Below are 18,199 nucleotides of genomic sequence, written 5' to 3'. Positions count from 1 at the left end.
AGTATTCTCATACACAGTAGTAGAATTATCGGATCATATGGTAATTCTATTTTTAATTTTTTGGAACCTCTACACTGTTTTCCATAGTAGCTGTACCAATCTGCATTCCTTTTTTTTTTTTTTTTAAAGATTTTTATTTATTTATTCATGAGAGATACAGAGAGAGAGAGAGAGAGAGAGAATGAGAGAGAGAGAGAGAGAAAAGCAGAGACACAGGCAGAGGGAGAAGCAGGCTCCATGCAGGGAGCCTGACGTGGGACTTGATCCCGGGTCTCCAGGATCAGGCCCTGGGCTGAAGGTGGCGCTAAACTGCTGAGCCACTGGGGCTGCCCACGCATCTGCATTCCTTTTTTTTTCCCAGGATATAAGTGATTTCTATTATTTTTAGCCCTGAATGATTTTAGGAAAAGTTGGAAAAACAACATTAGAGAAACAGCATTAGAACATTAGAAAAACAACAACAACAATGCCAGCTCTACATTTATCAAGCATGGCTTAGTTTTTAATCCATTATAAACCAATATTGTTTCACTCAGCTTCTTTTTTTTTAAAATAAATTTATTTTTTATTGGTGTTCAATTTACCAACATACAGAAAAACACCCAGTGCTCATGCTATCAAGTGCACCCCCCCAGTGCCCATCACCCATTCACTCCCACCCCCCGCCCTCCTCCCCTTCCACCACCCCTAGTTTGTTTCCCAGAGTTAGGAGTCTTTATGTTCTGTCTCCCTTTCTGATATTTCCCCACACATTTCTTCTCCCTTCCCTTATATTCCCTTTCACTATTATTTATATTCCCCAAATGAATGAGAACATATAATGTTTGTCCTTCTCCGATTGACTTACTTCACTCAGCATAATACCCTCCAGTTCCATCCACGTTGAAGCAAATGGTGGGTATTTGTCATTTCTAATGGCTGAGTAATATTCTATTGTATACATAAACCACATCATCTTTATCCATTCATCTTTTGATGGACACTGAGGCTCCTTCCACAGTTTGGCTATTGTGGACATTGCTGCTATAAACATTGGGGTGCAGGTGTCCTGGTGTTTCATTGCATCTGTACCTTTGGGGTAAATCCCCAACAGTGCAATTGCTGGGTGTTAGGGCAGGTCTATTTTTAACTCTTTGAGGAACCTCTACACAGTTTTCCAACTGTGGCTGCACCAGTTCACATTCCCACCAACAGTGTAAGAGGGTTCCCTTTTCTCCGCATCCTCTCCAACATCTGCATTCCTAACAATAGTGCACGAGGCTTCCTTTTCCTCTACATCTTTGTCAACATTTGTTATTTGTGTTTTTGCTTTCAGTCATTCTGACAGGTGTAAAGTGATATCTCACTGTGGTTTTAATTTGCATTTTCCTGATGATTAGTGATGTGGAACATTTTGTCTTTTAAAGTCTACATTTTATTTATTTATTCAGACAGAGAGAGAGAACAAGCAAGTGGGGGGGGGGGGAGGTAGGGGCAGAGGGAGAGAAAGTCACAAGCAGGCTCCATTATTGTCCCGGGGCTCGATCTCACAAACCTGAAATCAAGACCTGAGTCTAAATCAAGATTCAGATGCTTAACTGACTGAGCCACCCACGTGCCCCGTAGAACATCTTTTCATTATGTCTGCTGGCAATCTGTAAGTCTTCTTTGAAAAAAAGTGTCTGTTCAGGTCCTCTGCCCATTTTCAAATTGAATTATTTGTGTTTTTAGTGTTGTCTAAGTTCTTCACATATTTTCGATATTAATTTGATGTGTACTGTTCTTTTTGAGGTGATAAAATGTTTTAAACTTAAGATTACAGTGATGGTTACACAACTCTGAGTATACAAAATAATGGACTTGTACACTTTAGTGAGTGATTTTTATATAACAGATTGTTTTAAAAAAGTTAAAATTGTAGGGACGCCTGGGTGGCTCAGGAGGTTGAGCGTGTGCCTTTGGCTCAGGGAGTGATCCCAGGGGTCCCGGGATTGAGTCCCACATCAGGCTCCCTGCGAGGAGCCTGCTTCTCTGCCTATGTCTCTGCCTCTCTCTCTGTCTCTAATGAATAAATAAATAAAATCTTTAAAAAAATAAAATGTTAAGATTGTAATACTGGAGGAGTTTTCAATGTATGTGGACATACATGACACCTATATAAAGCACAGTCACAGAACACAAAGTGGTGCAATATTAACTTTAAGTAGGTCATGAAAGGTTAAGTATGTAAACTATAATCCTTAGAGCAACCATAAGAAAAGAACTTCAAAACCAAAAATGTAAAAAAAAAAAAAAAAAAAAATCAGAAATGAGAGTGAAAAAAAGTGTTTTTTTTCATAGACAGACTGAAACTCTTGCTGGAAAAACAATTAAAAGGAAAATAAACCCAGAATGAATGAAAAACTCCACAATGAAGAATAAAAGAAAAAATACTACCTATACAGTACAGAAGCATTTGGTGGCCAAAAAACAAAGGCTCATTTTAAACACAGCAAAATTATGAAAAGATTAATATACATATTAAGAGCAAAAAAAAAGGGGATCCCTGGGTGGCTCAGTGGTTTGGCACCTGCCTTCAGCCCAGGGCGTGATCCTAGAGTCCCAGGATCGAGTACCACATCAGGCTTCCTGGATGGAGCCTGCTTCTCCTGTGTCTCTGCCTCTGCACCTCTCTCTCCCTCTCTTTCTTTCATGAATAAATAAAATCTTAAAAAAAAAAGAGCAAAAAAAGATTTCAAATAAGTTTAAGAACCCACATAAATGTATATACGTGTATGTTTATATAGATACATGTAAATGCAAAGAAAAAGGACAGGCTACCTGTGGACTGAGGAAAAAGGTTTGGATGATGGAGATTTTACTTTATGTATTTAAAAATTCCACATAGTTTAAAATTTGTAAAACTGGGGATGCCTGGGTGGCTCAGTGGTTGAGTCACTGCCTTTGGCTCAGGGTGTGATCCTAGGTCTGGGACTAAGTCCCACATCGGGCTCCCTGCAGGGAGCCTGCTTCTCTCTCTGTGTCTCTGCCCCTCTCTTTCTCTATCTCATGAATAAATAAAATCTTTTTTTTCTTTAAAGATTTTATTTATTCATGAGAGATACAGAGAGAGAGAGAGAGAGATGCAGAGACACAGGCAGAGGGAGAAGCAGGGTCCCTGCAGGGAGCCTGACATGGGACTTGATCCCAGGTCTCCAGGATCACGCCTTGGGCTTAAGGCAGCGCTAAACCACTAAGTCACCCGGGCTTCCCAATAAATAAAATCTTTTAAAAAAAATTTGTAAAACTTTAGTAAAGAAAGTAAGAAATTACATAAAATAGGTAAATCCACAAAATCACCTATAAAAGTAGGTATTAAAGACTTTCATTCATTTTTTTCAAAAAGCATGAAGGCAGGAAAATTACATGTAAATGAAACCAGTGAGAACATTCTATAAACACAGAAATATGCAGGAAGAAATGTTTTTCCTAAAACAATTCAATATAGCCAAAGAATATATATAGTATAACACTCAAAGCCATTAAAAAAAGAGGGGAAATATTATTTTCTTTTTTGGAAATACTACTTCCATTAAACATACCTTGACTGTTTTGTACAGACTTTGTTTTAGTAACTCTACATGGATTTAACTGAAGAACGGATGTAAGTTCACATGCTCCACGGACCGACCTGGCTATTTTTGTTGGCTCGTGAGAATCAGCTCCCTAAAACAGAAAGAATTATTAGCATCTAGATGAAATCATGAGCAATAATTTTAATAAAAGTACTTGAACATTTAACACAAACCTTCACATCATCGGAAAGATTCTCTGTCTCCAAACTTTCACGTGGACGTAGAGGGATTTTAAAGATGGGATTTTCTTCCTTGATTTGTAATGGTGTTTTATTATCTGGATATGATTTCTCCAAGGACTGGAGGACGCACTCCTGTAAACAGGGCTCCTCTGGGGAATCTCTGGTAAACACAATGCTCCCACTCAAGCCCTTACGGCTTGAGGAAGAGCCCTTTGGAATGGGCTTCAAGGCCTCATAGAGAGTCACTTGCCTGAATCTGATTTTAGAGGTCTCACTTCCTTGGCTTTTCTCTTGACGCTGAATAGCTGAAAATCGATCAGACAGGTCTAGAGGTTTATCCATTACATAGTCTCCTCCGTTCATGGAAGAATGACTATCCAGTAAAAAAGGAAAAGCATTTTCTTTATCAAAAGAGCCTTGGGGGCAGCTTAGTTCGTCTTCACTTTCTTCTTCAACTTTCCTCCTTTTGGATGTCCTGCTTCCCAATGATTTCAGGGGCACTGCATGTTTTTCTTTATCATTGACAGTATCTTTAATGTGATCAAAACTATCCTGTTCATTTTTGGATTCACTTATGTTTTTACTGATAAGCATCTGCTTAATTGAAGATGACTGGCTAATAATCTTGTTCACTTCAGACCCAAGATTATGATGTGTGAAAAGGGCACTATCTTCAGATTTTGATCTGGTTTTCTCTGATCTAGAAGTAGAAGTGTTGTTGAAGGGTGCTGTTTTCAGGAGGTTTTTTTTCCCAGTCTCTAAGAGAGAAGGGGATAAACTCGTATTCAAGCCTAAACTACGTTTCACATTAGAAGTAGCTCCAAATACAGGAGATGATACCCGAGCAGTCAATTCTTCTTGAGGAGGAGTCCTGGACTTAGAATCTGAAAATCTAAAAAAAAATAAGGAGTGGTAAAACGTTCTTCCTACTAAAGAAATAGGATAAACATTCTAAGACAAGCATATGAGAAAGCTTACACTAAAACAGAATTATTAAGAGTAAGGGTCTTAGCCATGTATCAGACTCATGATTAACCAACATTTGAGATAGGGTAGAGTTGTCAGCTTTTCTTCCTTTGGCTGACAAAAGGCAGAGAGAAATGATACAGTAAATATATCTTAATACCTTGATATTCCTATCCATAAATATTTTTCCTAAGATATTTAAACTTCACTATATAAAAAAATCATATTTTAATAAATTCCACTGGAGACTCAAATTCTTTTGTTGATATGAAATCTCATCATAAGTAACTTCAAAACACAAAAAATTCTTATACTATAGAATTGAACATAACTTAAGACTGAGCCTCCTTTTAGCAGAGTAGACAGCTGATAGTAGAAAGAGTATTGGGTTAAAGTTTGAAGATGTGGAATGGGCAAGAGCTCTGGCTCTAGTCATTAACAGCTATATGGTATTAAAAAAGGCATTTAACCTCTGTGGACTTGTGTTTCTGTTGACTAAAAAATAGGAGTAATAAAACCTACTTTAATGAGTTACTTTGAGCAGCCACTCTGGAAAACTATGTGGAGGTTCCTCAAAGAGTTAAAAATAGATCTGCCCTACAACTCAGCAATTGCACTGCTGGGGATTTACCCCAAAGATACAGATGCAGTGAATTGCTGGGACACCTGCACCCGGATGTTTATAGCAACAAGGTCCACAATAGCCAAACTGTGGAAGGAGCCTCGGTGTCCATCGAAAGATGAATGGAGAAAGATGATGTGGTTTATGTATACAATGGAATATTACTCAGCCATTAGAAACGATGAATACCCACCATTTGCTTCGACGTGGATGGAACTGGAGGGTATTATGCTGAGTGAAATAAGTCAATCAGAGAAGGACAAACATTATATGGTCTCATTCATTTGGGGAATATAAAAAAATAGTGAAAGGGAATAAAGGGGAAAGGAGAAAAAATGAGTGGGAAATAACAGAAAGGGAGACAGACCATGAGAGACTCCTAACTCTGGGAAACGAACAAGGGGTGGTGGAAAGGGAGGTGGGCGGGGGTGACTGGGTGACGGGGACCAAGGGGGGCACTTGATGGGATGAGCACTGGGTGTTATGCTATATGTTGGCAAATTGAACTCCAATAAAAAAAAAGAGTTACTTTGATGACAAATTAAATATATGTATCTAAAACCAAAAGCACTTTTAGAAAGCTAAAGTATTACATAAATATAGGTATTACTAGTTAGCAGATATTCTGAAGTTAGTAAATGAGTTGCAACACAATCTTAAAAATTAATGTAAGCTTATAGATGCATTTTATACAACACCTAGTTTTTGGAAATACAAACACAGAAGGGATGATTGGGTCTTTATAGAGGTAGAGTAACAAGGCTGAAACTTAAATAATGCTTGATAGAAGAACAGAAAGAGGAACGCCTGGGTAGCTCAGCGGTTGAGCATCTGCCTTTAGCTTAGGGCGTGATCTTGGGATCCGGGATCAAGTCCTGTATCAGGCTCTCTGTAGGGAGCCTGCTTTTCCCTCTGCCTATGTCTCTGCCTCTCTCTGTGTGTTTCTCATGAATAAATAAATAAATCTTAAAAAAAAAAACAAACCTAAAAAATAATATCTTTCTCTCTACAGCAATGCAAAAGGCCCTCAATTCATCATAAAGTAGGGAAAAAATATATAAAGATTTATTTGTTTGAGGGGGGGACAATTGTGAGGAGGGGAGAGGTACAGGAGAGAAAATCTCCAGCAGACTCCCCACTAAGCATGGAACCTGACTTGGGGCTCAATCCCATGACCCTGAGATTATGACCTGAGCTGAAATCCAGAGCAGGATGCTTAACTGACTTCATTACCCAGGCACCTCATGGGGAAATTTAAAAAAAGTTTTAATTTTTATTTATTTTTTTGAAGATTTTATTTATTTATTCAAAACAGACATAGGGAGAGAGAGGGAGAGACACAAGCAGAGAGAGAAGTAGGCTCCATTCAGGGAACCTGATGTGGGACTCAATCCCAGGACTCCAGGATCATACCCTGGGGTGAAGGCAGGTGCTCAACCACTGAGCCACCCAGGCATCCCTGGGAAATTTTTTTTTTAAATAAAAATTAAGGGACGCCTGGATGGCTCAGTGGTTGAGTATCTGCCTTTAGCTCAGGGCGTGATCCCAGGCTCCTGGGATCGAGTTCCACATTGGGCTCCCCGCAGGAAGACTGTTTCTCCCTCTGCCTCTGTGCTTCTCTGTGTCTCTCATGAATAAATAAATAAAATCTTAAATAAATAAATAAATAAAATTAATACAGGATGTCTGGCTGATTCAGTTGGTAGAGCATGAGACTTGATCTCAGGGACGTGAGTTCAAGTCCCAGGTTGGGAATGGAGCCTGCTTAAAAATAAGTAAATAAATATATATCACCAGAATGCCAAACTATATGCTGACAGACAGGTGCAGTTTGATTATATGGAACTCACTATAATGAGATCTCATTAGGAATCTGTAAGTTTTTACCAGTGTCCCAAATTACCTTAAATTATCTTCATTGTTTCTTATAGATTCCTCAAAAGGTTGTTTCTTGTGATCTTCTAGACAGTGATAGAGTTCATCACCAAGAGGGCTCACGGGACCCTGAGATTCCTTTAATAGTAAAACAAGAAGTACATAAATACAATGGAAGATTATTCATTCTTTTTTTTTTTTTAAAGTTTTATTTATTTATTTGAGAGAGAGAGAGAGAGAGAGAGCACAAGAAGGTGGAGCAGGAGAAGGAGAAGCAGTCTTTCTGTTCTATTGAGTAGGGAGCCCAACTCAGGGCCCGGTCCCAGGATCCTGGGATCATGATGGAGCCAAAGGCAGATGCTTTACTGACTGAGCCACCCAGGTGCCCCAGATTACTCATTACTTTAAAGAGGAATGAAATGTTGATATGTGCTGTGATGTGGATGAATCCCACAAACAGACTAAGTGAAAGTAGCCAGACTCAAAAGCCACATCATGTAGGCTTTAATTTACATGAATTATCCAGAATAGGTAAATCCATAAGGGACAAAAAACAGATTGGTGGTTGCCAGGGGCTGGAGATACTGAGGCATGAGGACTGAATTTTTAACAGTTATAGGTTTTATTTTGAGGTGATAAGAATGCTTTGGAACCAGAGAGGTGGTAGCTGTATAATACTGTGAATGTATTAAATGCCAATGAACTGTTAGAAATCATTAAAACACATTTAAAGTTCAAAGGTTAAAAACTACCCACTACCATTTGAAGAGTGATTTAAAACTAAAAAAACAAACAAAAAACAAAAAACAAAAAATCAGACAAATCCAAATGTAATGAAAAATCAATTCAATTTTTAAAAATTTAACAGCAAGACCATTTTTTAAAAAAGATTTTATTTATTTATTCGAGAAAGAGAGAGAGAAAGAAGCAGAGACACAGGCAGAGGGAGAAGCAGGCTCCATGCAGGGAGCCCGACGTGGGACTCGATCCCGGGTCTCCAGGATCAGGCCTTGGACTGAAGGCGGCGCTAAACCGCTGAGCCACCTCGGCTGCCCAGCAAGACCATTTTATAAGAGCAAATACACATTTACTGACTAAAGCAAAGGAATACTATACTAAAGTTGTATCAAAATAAAACCTAAGATAGAAGAATTCAAGTTTTCTATTTTTAGGGATCAATTAAGAAAAAAAGTGAATGTGCCTGATGTAAGGAAGTACTAAAACAATGAAATGAAATTCATGTCCCAATCCCTAAGAATTAGATTGCACATGTAAGGACAAAGAACTAAAGCATCTACAGCAGTCCCAAGAATTCAGCCTGTTTTCCAAACCAAACCCCAGTTTGAAGAATATTGAAAAATTACAATAAATTCTGGCACCAACCTTAAGGTTTAAGTCTTTAGTTAGATGGAACAAGGTAGGGATAGGGAGGTTAGAGGAAGCAGGGAAGACAAACTTCCAAGCCATCATCACTTCCCTAAATTTTGACTCAACCCACAACCTTTAATACAAAGAATTCTAAAGACCCAGGTTTTGGGGATGCTGGGGTAGATAATATAAACAGGCCTTTCTAACCACATAAATTTTGTTCTAGGCCTTTATCCCATGATCTTTGGATAAAATAATTTTTCTCTCACTCAATTCTCTAAAAACTGACCTAAAAAGACACCAATTAATTCATATTATCAACAATTACTCACAGATTCTTCTTGAACACTAAATCCAAGTGTTTCAGCAACAACTGTAGCTAAATTAAAGGATGACTTAGCAGTAGGACAACTGCTTGTTCCATGTGTTTCTAAGAAAACAAAAACAAAAACCTGCAATTAATACAATTGTAGAAATGAGATGTATTGAAAAATACAAAAAAGGAAAAAAAGAGGCTCAAAGAACCATTTTATAAGACGGCACTGGACAATTTTAAAATTCTGTGCAAAATAGCTATCATAAATAGCAATAAAGTGCAGGTATCTAGGAACTATATTTGCCAAATTTTTTTCAGCTAAGATTTTCTATTTTTTCCTAAATGCACTGAATGCAACAGGCAGATTATTTTTCTTACTGACACTGAACCCCCCCCCCATTATGTATATTTATGATGGCTTTCTTGTGATCTAAGATATAGCATATTTATAGTATCTTTCATGAAAACATAGTTTGTGGGAGAGATTTTCAAAATTTAAGCTAACATATATTTATACAGAAATTACCTATGTTCAAGTATTTTACAAATTTTTATGTATAGAGTTTCAAATCAACAGGTATTTGCAGAGCACATACTATATACTAGGCATTGTGCTAGGCACTAGATGAAAAAAGGTTCTTGTCCTCAAAAAGCTTAAGGGCTCATACAAGTGAAACAGGTAAAAAGAGAATTGCAATAAAATATGATAAACATTAAAGGCACATAAAAGAGGGGATTTAAACAGAGGAAGGACTCCTAAATCTGCCTTCGGTTATCAAGGAAAGCTATACCAAGTGATACCTAGGCTGACCCCTTGAGAGAAAGAGGAATTTGACAGGTCAACTGGGCTAGGGGAGAGAGGGTAGGCTCTTAAGTATGTGCTTAATACTTAAGCAGGGTTCAGATACATGAAACAAAATTGCATGTTTAGGGAACTACAGTACAGGTGTTTTAATTGCTGGAAATCAAAATGCAAAAGATGTAATAGTATTAGGACATAAGCCCAGCTTGACCAATCCTTCCAACCACCAGACTCTGGATCCCAACTCCTCTCACCTTTTCTTTTTTTTTTTTAAAGATTTTATTTATTTATTCATGAGAGAGACAGAGAGAGAGAGAGAGAGAAGCAGGCTCCCTGTGGGGAGCCTGATGTGGGACTCGATCCCAGGACCCCAAGGATGCTGCCCTGAGCCAAAGGCAGATGCTCAACTACTGAGCCACCCAGGTGCCCCCCCCTCACCTTTTCACGGATGTAGTTACTGTTCTCTCTTTCCTTAGAATTATTCATTTCTCTCTTTGTACTTGCCCATTCCATCAACATAAAAATATGCTGTAAAGGGGTGCCTATGTGACTCAGTTGACTCAGTGTCCGACTTTTGGTTTTGGCTCAGGTCATAATTTCAGGGTCCTGGGATTGAGCCCAGTGTCTGTCTGGCCCCTTGCTGGGTGAAGTCTGCTTGTCCCTCTCCCTCTGCTCCTTCTCCCTGCTTGCTCTCTCTCTATAAAATAAATAAATTTTAAAAATATGCCGCATATGTTATAATATCCCATCTTTTAACATCCTCACTTGACCCATTTTCTAGCTACTGTCCCATTTTCCCATCCCCTTGGCCACAAAACATCTTGAAGGACCTGTTTACAAGTGCTTTCTCCCATTTCCCTGCTAGCTTCTCGACATTCAACAGTTTAGCTGAATACCATTACACCCTAATAGTTCATGTTATGAGTTTTAACATTCAATGATCTGCATGTGACCAAATCCAATGGCCAATTTTCAGTCTTCATCTTCTCTGACTTATTGACACTCTCTGCCAGAGTTGACCACTCTCTCCTCTTTCCATGTGGCTTAAAGAACACTACTTTATCAGTTTTTTTTTTAAAGGATGTATTTATTTGAGAGAGAGAGAGAGAGAGAGAGAACCGGGGGAGAGGGAGAGGGAGAGAAGCAGACTCCTCACTGAGCACAGAGCCTGATGTCAGGCTGGATCCCAAGACTCAAATATCATGACTTGAGCCGAAATCATGAGTTGGATGCTCAATCAACTGAGCCACCCAGGCACCCCTATCTCAGGGGTGAGATATCATCTCACTGGCAGCTCCTTCTCTGGCTAATTACTTTGTTGATTCTTTCTCATTTTCACAATCTCTAAATCACCATCTAGACAACTGTAAATACTGCCTTTAAAGAGGTGAAAAATGGTTCTTTGAAGGCAAAAGAATCTTTTTATGCATAAAGCATTTATATGGATATACTCATACACTATATCTGCAGTACTGAAATTCATGGAAAAGTAGTTAGGGAAAAAACATCTAAAAAGGCTAGTGTGATGGTGAGAAAAATAGCTATGAATCACTATTTTATATAATGAAGCACTCCAGAGCTAAGTACTTGAACTTCTCTTCTCAATCTACATTCACTTGCTTGGTGATCTCATCCAGTTTCCTGGATTTGATACCACCTTATTATTTTTTTTTTTTAAGATTTTATTTATTCATGAGAGGCAGAGACACAGGCAGAGGGAGAAGCAGGCTCCATGCAGGAACCTGACATGGGACTCGATCCCGGTCTCCAGGATCACACCCTGGGCTGAAGGCAGTAGCTAAACCGCTGAGCCACCCAGGCTGCTCTAGATACCACCTTACATGCTAACAATTTCCAATCATATCTCTATCTTAGACCTTTCTAAACTCACATCCAATTACTCATTCAAAATCTTAACTGAAGTCTATCTAACATGTCAGAATATTCTCAAAACCAAATTTCTGATTTCTAACCACTCCTATTCCTACTTCAATCTGTAAACGTGACACTCTTGGTTTCTTTCCCCTTAGTAAACAGCAGCTCCAAAGAACAGAGTTGCTCAAATCAATCTCCTCTGCACTCACTGTGCCCCAGCCAGAGGATTCCTTGATGTTCTTCAGAAAGAACCAAACATCCTTGTCCCAAGGCCTTTGTGCTCTGATTTCTCTACCTGAGGTGTCCCTTCCCCCAAATCCACATGACTCCCTTGTTTCCTGACATATCTCTTCAAGTGTCACTTTTTAATTTTGTTGAAGATTATATATATGTATATATGTGTGTATATATATGTATATATGTGTGTATATATACACACACACACACACGCACACATATATATTTATTATATATATATTTATTCATGAGAAACAGAGAGAGGGAGGCAGAGACATAGGCAGAAGGAGAAGCAGGCTCCCTCAGGGAGCTTGATGTGGGACTCCCTCAGGGAGCTTGATGTGGGACTCCTAGAAACCCCGGACCACAACCTGAGCCGAAGGCAGACGCTCAACTGCTGAGCCACCCAGGCGTCCCAAAGATTTTATCTATTTGAGAGAGAGACAGAGCAAGCACAAGCAGAGGGAGAGAGAAAGGGAGAAGCAGACTCCTCAATGAGCAGGGAGCCCAATGCAGGGCTCGATCCCAGACCCCTGGGATCATGACCTGAGCTGAAGGCAGATGCTTAACCAACTGAGCCACCCAGATGCCCCAAGCCTAAGTGTTACTTTTTTAAAGTGAGGCTTTCTAATATCTCATGTTACCCTGCTTTATTTTTCCTAACACTTGCTTCTATCTAATATTTTCTTTCTCCCTCAACTAGATTGTATACTCTATGAGGTTAAAGGCTTTGTTTTATTCAGTGCCTGGTATACAGTAGGCACTCAGGTATTTGTTGGATGAATGAGTAAAGCACAGGAAAGCCTGTTTACTTAAAATTATTAGCAATTTATATTAATATGGACTGGGATAAATATGAATTAATAATAATAGGATAATATGACTTTCCAATATGAAAAAGATTGTCATACAACCAATAATACAAACAAAATCATATGGAAAATACTGTCTAATTCAGATTGTTGGCCACTCTTGGCCACCAGTAACCACAAACTTTAAACTTATATAGTAAATCTCAGTATGTTGCTTACTAGCCACGGGGGATTGACTCTGATCACAAGTGTCAGCCACTAGAATTTCACTTTCATTAGGTTTAGGCTGTGGATGAGTTGAAGGCTTCGGAGCTTTTCCCAGTTCTAAGGGGAAAAAAGAGATAACATAAATAAATATTTGATATAAAATACCAAAATATAATCCAACACAAACTTGTCTTTAAGTGCATTAGAAGTGATATTTTATTGATAAAATTTTCATATTCTAATAAAAGGTTCATTCTTTTAGTTTCACTAAGAAACAAAGCCAGAAGTTAGGACAGTGGGAGAGAAAGGACTAGAATAGATACGCTTCTTCTGACTTAAGTATCTTAGAGTTCTAATTTTTTTTTTTGAGTTCTTATGTTTTAATATATCTTTTCCTTTTGTATTTGTTGCAAATCAGTAGGTTCATTTAAAATGAAAACTGCATTATATATCTCTACAATCTTTGTTTTTAGAGTTTTTATTTTCTGGGAAGAAATCCTGAAACATGCTTTATTAGAAATCATTCCAATGTTTAAGGATTTAATTTAAAGAAAACCAGAAGAAGAAGAAAGGGAAACAGACTTATTAATTATAACCAGAAAATAATATTATATCATACTATAAACTTTAAAATAAGCAAGGGTAGTTAGAAAGAGATGACCAACTAGTCATTAAATAAGTTTTAAAATAATTTGCATGGCTCAAAAATGATATTTTATAATCAAAATTTTAGATTCCAAGTAAAAATGATCAGAGCAAGATTAAAACAGACAAGTTTTAAAATACTTACAGGTTATTCTCATTTGATGGATAAATAAACCAGAAGCATTTATACAAGATATAAAAAAAGACTTTCCTAATAAAGAAAACTGCTGTGATTTTTTTTTTAGGTATTCTTACAGATGGATTTAAACATGATCTAAATTATGTAGATATTTGTAGTGATTCTGTCAGCAGACTAAAAGGCCAATGAATGTTCATTTTAGATTCAAGATCTTACATTTTACTTTAGTTCCTAATTACATGTAAGATTTGTAACAGTTCTTTTGTTTTCCACTAGATGGTGATGCAAGCTCATCTAAAATGGAAAAATAAAATGGTGCCAATTTTCCAACAAAGACTAAGATCTACTTATTATTTTATAAAAATAGCTACTGTCAACAATTTATTTATATTATGAAAATATCTCTAGAAGTATGTATACCCCTTCCCTCCAAATGCTTTCCTTGTTACAATTTAGGTTAAAAATGAAAGTATCATTTATATCACATCAATTTTTTTTAAGATTTAAAAAAAAAGTATTCATTCATGAGAGACACAGAGAGAGAGAGACAGGCAGAGGGAGAAGCAGGCTCCATGCAGGGAGCCTGATGTGGGACTCAATCCCGGGATTCCAGGATCATGGCCTGGGCCAAATAAACTACTGAGCCACCCAGGGATCCCCTACTTCAGATAAATATTAAAAGAAATAAATAATTGCATCACATCACATGATAAATTTCAGGCTATATGCAAAGGTAGTCTCAAAGTATTTAGCAGTAATGGTAAATGGGCCTGGAATTAGAAATCTGTCACGGATAAGTCACAAGGTAGATGTCTCCAGGATCACATCCTGGGCTGAAGGCGGTGCTAAATTGCTGAGCCACCCGAGCTGCCCAGTAGATACTTTATAAAGCCATTTTCTTGGTTACCATCAATTACTACAAATTATAACAACTTAGCTTTATACAAATGATAACATTTAGCTTTAACTGGCTAAAGCTCTTGGTAGGAGAAGTTATGGGTAAGACATGGAAAGTACCTTTAGAGCCAGGATAATCTGTATTTGAATTCTGACTCATCTAGTTACTTGACAGGTGACCTTGCATGAGTTATTTAATTAATCCCTCCAAAGAGCATACCTTTCCTCATTATAAAATGAAGATACTGACAGCTACCTTCCAAGCTTGTCAGAAGAATTAAAAAATAGTAACAATGTACTCAAATCACTCACTTATCTGGCACACAGTAGGTGAAAATTAACATTAAGTTCTTCTAAAAAAAAAAGTTCTTTCCTCTTTTCCTTCTAATCCTACTCATAGAAATATTTTTTAAATAAAAGCAGAAAACCTATATACTACATTTATATAATGTTGAGCGTTTACATATTCAGATAAGCAACACATGCCTATACATTACATAGGCAGAAAATGCCTTCCCAGTTCACCTCACTAATGGAAGTTAAACTTATAGTTGTGATGTGAATTCCCTGAACAATGGCTGTCTTTCTTCCACTTGATGGAAGAATGCAAAAACTCACCATTGTAGAATATGTTTTTATACAAAAACATAACTAAAAGAAAACTCCAATCCTTACCATTTGTACACACAGATTGCTCCAGTTTGGCTTGTGTTTGTTCTATGTACCGGACATGGAGGTTCTCCTTTCTTCGTAGCCGGTTAATGCCAGAAAATGAAAAGGCTGTTATCGGTGAATCTGGAATAACATTTTCCTCAGATTCAAGATCAGCTGGTTGGTGCTGTTGATCATTCCTAGACGAAAATGACAAACAAAAGAAAATAAATTCAACAAACATTAAAACATCTCTATCTAGTATGGACTTATAAAAGAGCACAGGTTGAAGCTGTAAGAGATGTAATTCCTTGCATTTAATGCTCCAAATCTAAATATAAGGACTAGAGAAGTATTCAAATGAATGATTAGAGCACTAAGTAGGGAATACTATTGTGAGAAGTGAAGTACAAAAACAAAAAAAGTGAAGTACAAAGTGTGATTGGTGGTACTCTGAGGTGAAATGAACTTCAAATGGCAGAGAAAATGAGCAGATTCCACACATTTGAGTAAAGGCATATAATACTGTGCACCTGGTGTTAGAGAATGGCAAACTGGAACTACATGAAAAAGAGCCTTGTTTAAGTGTGTTCATAATTTAGAAAGCAAGGAAGGATAGAAGAGTTAATTAAGGTTTCAAAGCATGGAAGTAATGTGATAATCCAGCAGCAAGATCATAACATGGACTGGGACAGAGAGAAAGGAAGCAAGGAATCATCTAGGCAGTGGCTATAATGGTCCAGGCAAGAGTTTCTGTGGGTTTGGGATGCCTTGGGGTGGCTCAGTGGTTGAGCGTTTGCCTTAGGCTCAGGGCGTGATCCTGGGATTGAGTCCTGCATCGGGCTCCCTGTGGGAAGCCTGCTTCTCCTTCTGCCTGTGTCTCTGCCTCTCTCTCTGTCTCTCATGAAAAAATAAATACAATCTTTAAAACAAACAAGACAAACCAGAGTTTCTGTGGGTTTGAACTAGAAGGTTGAAAACAGCTATGGAAAGGAAGGCCCGATTCTGTGGTAGCAGAATCAACATGACTTGGCAAATGACAAATACAGAGTGATTAATATTAACACTGATAACTACCAACATTTGTTGAGGTTTATGTTGCCAGGCACTTAAGTGCTACATGCATCAGTTTAATTATCAGAACTGTATGAGCTATTAACATCATTTTCATTATACAAATGAGAAAAAATGAAAATATAGAGTAAAGCCACTTACTAAAATAATAAGTAACAGAAGCAGGATCTAAATCCAGACAGGCAGATTCCTAAGACAGTACCGAGAAGCATTCAATGTGTTATCCTTAGTACAGACCATGAGATAAATAACTGACTATGAGTAGGATTTAAATTTTGAGTTTCCACCACTGCTTCTACCCAGGCCCCTTTACAATCTACTCTCAACATATCAGTCAGAAAAGTCCTACAATTTAGTCATATCCTATTACTCCTCCAATAAGCTGCTACCTCTCCCCATTTCACTGGAAACACAAGACAAAGTCCTTTAAATTATTTACAAGGTCCTACATGATCTAATTGTCCATTCCTCCTACTACCTCTCTGATCTATTTTTATATTAGACTCTATTTTAATCATCCTTGCTTCCTCAAGGTTCCTTGACCTACCCACCTTAGGTTCCTTGCTCTAGTTCTTCCACCTGCTTGGAATGTTCATCTCTAGATATCGCTTAGCTAGATAACTCTTTTTAAAGATTTTATTTGTGTATGAGAGACAGAGAGAGAGAGAGGCAGAGACACAGGCAGAGGGAGAAATAGGCTCCCTGTGGGGAGCCGGATGGGGGACTTCATCCCAGGACCTGGGATCATGACCTGAGCCAAAGGCAGACGCTCAACCACTAAGCCACCCAGGTGCCCTTAGATATCTCATTTCTTTCAAGTCTTTGCTGAAGTTTTATTTTCTCATCAGTGCCTACCCTGAACGTGCTATTTAAAATTGTAACCTCTGGGGTGCCTGGCTGGCTCAGATGGTTGAGCGTCAGACTCTTGGTTTTGGGCCTCAGGTCATGAGATTGAGCACCATGCATCAGGCTCTGCGCTCAGCACCGAGTCTGCTTGAGATTCTCTCCCTCTGCCCTGCTCAGTATTTATGGCTTTCAAACATAGTATGTAATTGATTTGTCTACTGCTCACCTGCCAGAATGTAAGCTCTAAGAGCATAAAGAATCTTTGGTTCACTGATGCATTATGTGTCTACAACAGTAGGCACTTGGTATGTGCTCAATAAATTATTTGTTGAATGAATAAATATGAGAGAATCCCAGATTCCATTAGAAAAAAAATTTGTGCTGATCCAGGCATATGTTTCTGTCTAACTTGATTCAGGACCAATGGCATGTAAAGACTGGGTTTGGACTGAATTGTGGTTATCAAGTAAATGATTAACTTGAACTCAATTGACTTTCCTGTGTGCAATGATTACTGACTTTATTGACCAATTCTTACCAGTCTGGCAGGCATATATAAGACTTTATGTGACAAAACCAGTCTATTATATTCATTATTAATTTGTAATATGATTTCAAACAAAAATTAATGAGAATTTTATAAATTATGATCAACAGGGGGTTCTGGGTGGCTCAGTTGGTTAAGCATCTGCCTTCAGCTCAGGTCATGATCCTAGGGTCCTGGGATCAAGTCTCACATCTGGGTCCCTGCTCAGTGGGGAGTCTGTTTCTCTTTCCCCCTCTGCTCCTCCCCTCTGCTTGTGTTCTCTCTTATGCTAATAAATAAATAAAATCTTAAAAAAAATATGACCAATAGAGATCTTTAAAAAATTACAAGATTAATTTTTCCTAACACAAATTTGTATCTTAATTTCCTGGGGAATATCAATATTACTTAGAGCCTATAATCTATATTGAGGAAAATCTTTAGAGCTAATATTTACTTTTAAATTGTCTTATTCTGGAAAAACAGAGTAAGCTAAGGTCATATGAGAAAGCCTTATAAATTAATGGAGTGTAAAATCTATCTGACCTTGCTTTAACTAATCACGT

The 18,199-nt window shown here is 37.9% G+C and overlaps 1 protein-coding gene across 6 annotated transcripts in view; it reads right to left on the bottom strand.

Moving 5' to 3' along the window:
• Window positions 1-18,199, bottom strand: part of RBBP8 (RB binding protein 8, endonuclease) — a 100,837-nt gene that overhangs the window by 20,562 nt on the left and 62,076 nt on the right. For all 6 annotated transcript variants that reach the window (XM_072829015.1, XM_072829017.1, XM_072829016.1 and 3 more), the window contains 6 exons: window positions 15,212-15,387; window positions 12,868-12,972; window positions 8,939-9,036; window positions 7,267-7,376; window positions 3,767-4,667; window positions 3,561-3,684 (listed from right to left, as the gene is read on the bottom strand). In XM_072829015.1, the coding sequence (XP_072685116.1) occupies window positions 3,561-3,684; window positions 3,767-4,667; window positions 7,267-7,376; window positions 8,939-9,036; window positions 12,868-12,972; window positions 15,212-15,387 (1,514 nt within the window). The remainder of the gene's footprint in view (window positions 1-3,560; window positions 3,685-3,766; window positions 4,668-7,266; window positions 7,377-8,938; window positions 9,037-12,867; window positions 12,973-15,211; window positions 15,388-18,199) is intronic.

The sequence above is a fragment of the Canis lupus genome, chromosome 6 (assembly GCF_048164855.1).
Source record: "Canis lupus baileyi chromosome 6, mCanLup2.hap1, whole genome shotgun sequence".
In the NCBI taxonomy this organism is placed as follows: domain Eukaryota; kingdom Metazoa; phylum Chordata; class Mammalia; order Carnivora; family Canidae; genus Canis; species Canis lupus.
The sequence above is the reverse complement of the archived record's forward strand: the minus strand, read 5'-3'. Positions and strand labels throughout refer to the sequence as shown.